The 8,055-nt window shown below is 35.7% G+C and overlaps 1 protein-coding gene across 1 annotated transcript; it reads right to left on the reverse strand.

Annotated features, from left to right (window-relative positions):
- Nucleotides 1-609: 609 nt before the first annotated feature.
- LOC121221058 (protein IMPAIRED IN BABA-INDUCED STERILITY 1) lies at nt 610-7,660 on the reverse strand. The gene is made up of 9 exons (XM_041101461.1): nt 6,670-7,660; nt 5,601-5,885; nt 5,086-5,403; nt 4,638-4,865; nt 3,996-4,093; nt 3,394-3,481; nt 2,766-3,302; nt 1,739-1,871; nt 610-1,017 (listed from the first exon to the last, which is right to left on the reverse strand). Exons 1-9 carry the CDS (start codon nt 7,099-7,101, stop codon nt 998-1,000), a joined length of 2,139 nt encoding a protein of 712 aa, XP_040957395.1. The 5' UTR covers nt 7,102-7,660; the 3' UTR covers nt 610-997.
- Between the last annotated feature and the right edge of the window lie 395 nt (nt 7,661-8,055).

Here is an 8,055-nt window from a genome sequence, read left to right on the forward strand (position 1 = left end):
AGAAAATTTGTCTTAAAAAAATGACTATCATTGCACAAATCAACTAAATTAAGTAAAAACGATATAAAAGAACCTAAAATTGGGTTTAACAAGCTCTAACACATAATTTTTAAAAAAAAAGAAATTTTTATTAACAACCCAAAATTAATTAAAAGTAAAAAAAAAATCTGATTTTTCTAGTTTTTCACCAATTTTTCTGATTTTTCCTCGGTTCTAACCGGTTCACTAATTTTTAAATCCAAAATATATGATCGAACCAACTCTTGATCTGCCTTTTCAATCACCGGTCCAATAACATATCCAAAATCATTCGTTTAAGGCCTAAAAAAATATTAACATAATTTTTAGCCCCTAAACTTGATGATTATGTTCACTTTGATGCCTAAACTTAATAACTTGATCCCGAAACTTGAATTCCATCCAAATTTTGATGATGTGACATAATATCAAAGTACCAAATCATAAAACTTTTGCATTTTCCGAGTTTAAGAACAAAAATGAACCTAGTTGTAAAGCTCATGTACCAAAATGGACAGAAAAAATATAAGTAACACAAAGTGGACCTAATTGCAAAGTTTAGGGGCCAAAAATTACATTTACCCCCCAAAGTGAACACCAAAGTAACACTATATAAGCCTTAATCATGATTTATAATATACAAAAGACTGCTTCTCTCAATCAATTGCTAATCCAAAAAAATGAGCAGAAAACTTCAATTTAAAGGGAAAAAAAAATCAATCATGGTTCTTTGCAAAAAAGAGACTTATTAGCATAGCTAACTATCCAGGGCCCTCATTTCCCTTTTTCTCTTCCACTTAAAAGCTCTATATGAACAGCTTTACCATATCATATTGCAGTTTCCCAGTTTTGTCTTCACAATTTTTCCGTCTTTTTTAGACAAAATTCATGTTGATGATGTTGTTGGTATTATGATTCAAGGGCCAGGGCCTTTGCAGCAACTTATGGCTTTTTGCACTTGGGAATGTCTGAAGAATTATTACTTCCCATGTTTTTTACCTGCAATGCAAAATATCCGTGTCCGACACCCATTCAACACAAATCAAGACACGAGTTTAGGGATATGATCCACCAAGTGCTTCTTGAATACATATAAAAAGGATAATGCAACATTTAGTCCCTGAACATGGCACTTTGAGATTGTGCCACGTTATCACCTAATTTTGTTTATCAAAAAACTATCATTTTTAGGTGATGATGTGGCCCAATATCGGAGTGTCATATCATCACATGGACCAAAACTAGGAAAAGTTGTCAAGTTTCAGAACTAATGTGGACCAAAAAGAAGCTCAGAGACTAAGATGGAAAAAGGTGCCAAGTTCAGGGACTAAATGTTGTTTTATCCCTATATAAAAATATTGAAAATATCCGCATTCGAAACTAACATCCAAGTCAGAGCAACATAAGTAAATGAATGCTGGCTTCATAATCATTGTTCAACAACATCAACTCATAAATTTTAAGTACATACAACTTTCATCATTATTCAGCTTCTATCTTATGGCTTGCTTTAAATGGTGTGTATTTAAGTCAACCATAAAGTGGTTTAAAACCAACAATAATTATCATTACTTTCTTCTTTTAATGGACCTAAATCAGTGGCATATAAATCTCAACCAATTTCATAAAGGCAGCAAACAACAATGGCAACAGAAATCATTTATATTAGATGAAAAGAGATTGGTAAAGAAAAGTTGTTCGGTTTTTATTTTTCGCGTACCTCTTTGGAACCCTGACTTTCGTATTGCTTGGCGAATCTGTCGTTCGTTTCGCTCCAACAGTTCGTCAACTCTATGTGATTGAGACAATAAGGGACCCGAGAACTCGACCTTTTCCCTTTCATCTTGGTAATCCTGTCACGAACAACATGAAAAATAAAGAGGACTACATTTACAAAAGTCACATTGTTCTCTGTGTGATAGGTATGAAAGGTAGTTTCCCGTTAAATTATGGAAATAAACCAACGCTTCCATTTATTTAAAATAACATTTTCAAAATCTATGTTGCTCAGACTCTTCACTTTTCTTGAAGTAACTGTGTGCGGCGCTCATGTCCATGCATATACAGACATGGGTACGGGATATGACCCTCGAAAGACCTTTAAGTACACGGATAAACCTCATTTTTTTCTATACTAACATCCAACACTCACACTCGAGTATAGGTAATATAGTTCAAAATAGTCAATTATGCTTGCATGCCAGTTGCCATACTTGACTGATGTAATGGGGTAAAAGTACCAAGAAGGCCCTTGTACTAAGAATTAGATTGCATTTTACCCCTTCTACTCAATAAATGGGAAAATTAGTCCCTATATGTTAGATCAAAAAACAAACTAGTCCTTCTATTAAAAATTTCATCCATTTCTGCTGTTAAAAATTGGTCCATGTACGTCAATATGAGGTACACATCGCATGCCACTTGTCACTGTCTAATTATTCCGTCAACTACTCCAGTTTTTAACAATACAAATGGATGAAAATAAATTTTCTAACAGAAAAGAACAATTTGCCCTTTAATCCAATGTACAAGAACTAGTTTGCTCATTTTTTAGTAGAAAGGGCAAAATGCAATCCTGCTCCTAGTACCGGGGCCTACATGACACTTTTACCGATGTAATGGATATCAATAAGGCCAAACATATAAACTTTTCAAGCTTCCAATTTATTCAAGTTCAATGCAGTAATCCAACAATGTCGAGAACAAAATTTTGATGTAATTTTGGGTTCTAATATTTACAGACATACCAAATTATTTCTCTTGGCCGCCATTTCTTCTCTTTGATAAAGTGCCAATGATAACTCTTGTGAGTGGTACTCGTCAGAAGCATCAAAGGAATCCGGTCGCTCAAACTGGCTCCACTGTTTCTGCATAGCACGCTTGGCAGCTTCATATGAATCATGGCCTTTAGAATCAGTTCGACCTCCATATATTACATCCCCGTTTTCATGTCGTTTTGAATCACAATTATTTCGTGTGTGTAACTGAGCAGAAGGTTCTAAGGAATTATAAAGGTGACCTCTTGATATAGATCTGCTGTGAGATCTTTTGGATGCATCGTCTTTTCGTCTTTTGGCCCACGCAAAGCCACTTGATGTAGAAACTTGTAATGGACCCGAGAAAGGAATATCACCTTGGGATGCATGCTTTATGTGAGCAGCTTCTTCGACTGAATCAGTAGATGGATTCGTCAATCCCTCGGTGATAGTAGCATTTCTTTGCTTCACTTTGTGCACACGGTTACCATTAATTTTCTGAGAACCTTGAGCTTGCGCAGCAGCATCCTGCATGTGAATGTCATACGGAAAATAAATTAGCTTTCCGGGTAACAATAAATACAAAAAGGGGGACAAGGAAAAGAGAGAGATAACAGACCTCAACAGGTGCCAATTTAGTTATGCCATGGGGTTTTCTTATCGGCTTTCTTGTTTCAGGCCCACGAACCCTTCCACTTATCTTTTTCCTGAGAATTCATCGCCGATGATGTCAAACGGTGTTAAGTGGTTAAGTACGTGCATTAGCAGTGGAACTTGCAGATGATAATCATTGTGTCAAGTATTATAACATGCATTAGTTTACATATTCTCTAAAACCTTGGAAAAACAAGAAAATCATGTACACAAACATCGAGCATTTCCGTGTTGCATGGTAACAAACCATTCAATGTCAGTGGAGGTTCCCAATAATTCGGGAAGCCGTCTTAAAAACTAAATGATATTACTTTCTTTTCAATATTTATCCTGCCGTATGAGCATTCAGGTGAGTACTAGCCTACTAGGTTCCGGCTTGTGCATGTAAATGATATGATACCTTCAAAAATACAAGGAATAATGGGAAAAGAACGGAACAAAAAATTGTGAAAATATGGAGTGGAATGTGACAGTATTTAATGCAGATGGCACGGACAAGGTTCCGGGTTCCACAAAAGCTATCTAAATTTTTGTCTTCATACACACATTTTTGAAGAAAATTCTCACCTCCTTGCCTCTTCACGATGTTTTGCATCTATCTCTTTGCTAGGTGGATAAACCGGCAAGCTCGATGGATCACATGCATAAGGCTTTGTCGTGAAATACTGAAAATTGTAAATTAAGAATCAGAATATTGCAAATGGCAGACAGAAAAAAAATTAAGCTAATTTGAAGTATAAGATTTGCACAAAGCATGTGTATAGCATTGAATGTTGCAATCTACATATAGGCAAGTTACATGACAATGGAACTTGGGCCTCTCTATATACGGCTTATAGCTTTTTGATGGACGTGTAACATGGTATTAAAGCTCGGGTTATTTGTTGCCATGCTATGGATTAATTATACACAGAACATAGCATGAACACCATCAGACACTTTTTATTTTAGAAATCACCAAACATGCAGCCAAATGAAGCGAGAAAAGCATTTCTCATGTGCCTTGTCTATGTTGTACGAGACACCGTTTGTTTCAATTGTTGGCACTGGACCTAAATGTAAATGTGTTTTAATTAACCTAAGCATTTACTTAAATTCGGCATTTGTGGTGGGCTAATATTCATGGTACGGGGCGCTACACCTGAAGTCTATTAATATACATTAGATGCTTAATAATGGCTGAACGATCATGGTGCCTGGCATAGTTACCTCTGAAGCAAGAGCTGAGGAAGCAGTCCCACGCTTGTACGGCTCGACTGAAAGCAAAGTTTCTATTAGATTCACAGCAGTTGCTGGTAAATCTTTAAAAGCGTCACGAAGACTACTATCATAAGGTTGTTGTGGTTTGAATACTGTGGCATGAGGAAGTCTCGATTTTTTCCAGTAATCATCGGGTGGGGAGCCGCAAAGCTTGAAAATTTTATGCAATTGTTCAACCTGGACAAGAACACCATAAACAAGAATTTATCTTTCGGTCCATCATCGATCAAAGTGAAGCAATAATCATCAGATGAAACGACTCTAATACGGTCGCAGTAGCAAACATTCTCGAAAGAAGTACTCAATAAACAGACACATGGGACTGGCATTTTAAAAGATCCACAAATATTATTGAGACTCGTGTCAAAGAATGTACTTTAGCAGGGTGCTTGCTTACCTCTGTTCTCCCTTGCAGAATAGGTTTCCCGAGAAGAAGTTCAGCAAATACACAGCCAACACTCCAAAGATCCACAGCTGCAGTATAATCCGTAGAACCCAACAAAAGTTCCGGGGGACGGTACCATAGGGTTACAACACGACTTGTTAATGGTTGCCTGCGCCCAGAGCCGTAAAAGTTCGCCAAACCAAAATCAGCCATCTTTAGGATTCCTTCATTATTCACAAGGAGATTTGATCCTTTAATATCCCGGTGCATTATACCCCGTGAATGGCAGTGGTCGAGTCCAGATAACAACTGCTTCATATAGCATTTAATCTACAAAACAAAATCATTTTCATTGTTAAACAGTACTTCACTACTTCTCTCACATTACAATGCATTCATCTTCAAGTTTTCGGGAAAAAGAAATAGATTTAGGTATTCCAAATACGATTTCAACATCAATGTGTTCGGTATGCATGCCATCATAGAACATTAGACTAACCTTAGTCACAGAGGCAAAGGGAACACACCTGTGAGTCGCTGAACTTGATGTCAGGACAAGACAAAAGTCCGGTGATATCATGTTCCATGTATTCGAATACAAGGTATATGCTACACGACATTCGGGAAGTAATTATCCCGTCCAATTTTATGATGTTTGGATGGTCAAGCCTCCGAAGAATCAGTATCTCTCTTGCCATGAATCGAACACTCTCAGGCTCAAAATTGTCAAACCGCACCTTCTTTAGAGCAACTATACTTCCACTTTCGAGATCTCGAGCTCGGAACACAGTGCTATACGTACCTTGCCCTATCTGTTAAGACAGTTGATGTGCAAGATCATTATAAAAGTCAAACTGAGAAAAAAAAAGAATAAACTATGTCCAACACACACTCACATATATATATGGCTAACGATGTATGATCCTCCATATAGATATACATATTTGGAAAAGTTTAAGGAAAAAAGATGAATAAACCGTATCCGACACACATGCATGTATAGGTAAAAGCATCTCAAAATCCTCTGCATGCATGCATGCATGCATGCATACATACATGCATACATACATACATACATACATATATATAATATATGTACCTATAACCAATTCAGACATTGATATAAAATATGATTAATATATGAAAAGATTTAGGGAAAAAAATGAATAAACCATGTCGGACACATATTCATACATAGGTTAAAGGCATCACAAAATCCTCAGCACACATGGCATATACATACATACATACATAAATATTTATGTATAATGTAAAGAAGGCCTATGGTATATCAACAGTAGAAAAAAACTCACTCTAATCAATTACATGTACAAATTGCTGTAAATGCTTAGGCTCTTCTTGATTTCCAAAGGGCATATAAAGAGCAAGAATTGTTTGTAAATAATGAAAATTTACACTTAAAGTAAATTTTTAAAAGAATAAACCCAAAATTCCATGAAAGTGAAACTATACACATCAAGAAAGCTACAAAATAAAAGCATTAAAGTGAAATAAAAAATAAAAAACAAACAAGTTTTCTGACAAAAAATTTTGATAGAAAAATATGAAAAGAGAAAAAGAAAATTCCAAAATAACCTTCTCAAGTTTCTGATAAGAATCAGCTCTGAGTGGAACCCAACCATGGATAGCTTCCCCGGCGACGGCGCTAAGCCAAGCAGGCCATCCAGCTGCCACGTGTTCACCTTCTATATACTTTTGCAAATTCCCCAACCTCAAACTCAGTGATTCGGATCTCGAACTCCCCCGGCCGGACTCACCCAAGTCGCTCCCACTCAGTCCGAACCCACCTCCACCGAAATCACTCACACCCCCACTGTTACTACCATTCTTTTTCTTCTTCTTGCTCCCGCCGCTGCTCCGCTTCTTCTCGAACTCCGAGAACCCGATCCGGTACCGACCCGAATTGGTCCCGGAGCTACCGGCGGCACCCGCATTGTCACGTAAAGCGCCTGAGTGATCGAAAGCAGGCGTTACCAAAACTGTCTGCTTCGAACTCACACAACCCATCAATGGCCGTTGATCATGTGACAAAAAAAAAAGATCCCAGACCTTCTTTCCGGGGTTTTTTCCTTCTTTGGCGCCAACCCGACCCGATTAAAGAATCAACAAAACAGTGGAGAAAGTGAGTTGTGAACTGAATTTCAACCTTTCAGCTGCACCCCATCTCTTCTTCCTTTCAAAAATAGAGCATCTTTGTTTTTTTTGTACAAAAATGTATATATATATGTAGTATATGTATATATATTTTATTTAGTAGCAGCGATGGCCGAAGAAGATGAAAGGAGAAAGCACAGATTTTAATGGGTTTGTTTTTACAAACAAAAGAATCTGAAGCTACCGAAATCAACGGAATGATCGAAATAGAAAAGAAAAAAAAATAAGTAAAAAAAAAAAGTTTTTCAAATGAAAACTTTGAGAAAATTAAATGGAAAATAAAAAAGAATAATACGTTCCCACCCTGCTTTGTTGGGGAGTTTATATTCTTTGTTCTTGTTTTCGTCTGTGAAAAAAAAAACAAAAGTAAAAAGTAAAAAAAAAAACTTTATTTTCGAACTCTGTTTTAATTGAATTTGTATGATTCTTTGTTCTTATTTGACCAAATAATTGCAGAAAAAAAAAATTGGCTGGCATACTATTACGTTACCAGTTCAGTGTTATCTTTTTTTATTAAGTATTTTATAAAATATTAATAAAAAACCATAAATATTTATATCAACATTTATTATATAGACCGAGGGTCGAAATAAAAACCTTTATTAATATAACCTAAAAATAACTTTTTTAATAAATTTTCTTTAATTTTTTAATATAAATAAAAGTAACTTTATAATTCTTTTTTTTATGTGAGTAAATAAAATATTTTTTATATATAATTTATGATTAATTTTGTTGGATTTTTAACTTATTTTTTAATTTTATATTTGAAAGCTATTTTTGGTTTTATTTATTCAAGACGGTTGG

Source organism: Gossypium hirsutum, chromosome D09, assembly GCF_007990345.1.
Source record: "Gossypium hirsutum isolate 1008001.06 chromosome D09, Gossypium_hirsutum_v2.1, whole genome shotgun sequence".
NCBI classification, from domain to species: Eukaryota; Viridiplantae; Streptophyta; class Magnoliopsida; order Malvales; family Malvaceae; genus Gossypium; species Gossypium hirsutum.

Bases quoted from the DNA above. Each gene is read 5' to 3' on its own strand.
- LOC121221058 (XM_041101461.1), bottom strand. From the start codon at position 7,101: ATGGGTTGTGTGAGTTCGAAGCAGACAGTTTTGGTAACGCCTGCTTTC. The intron at 5,886-6,669 runs GTTATTTTGGAA...CTGTCTTAACAG, and splicing joins CTTATCAGAAACTTGAGAAG to ATAGGGCAAGGTACGTATAG. The intron at 3,482-3,995 runs GTGAGAATTTTC...ATGAATTCTCAG, and splicing joins CATCGTGAAGAGGCAAGGAG to GAAAAAGATAAGTGGAAGGG.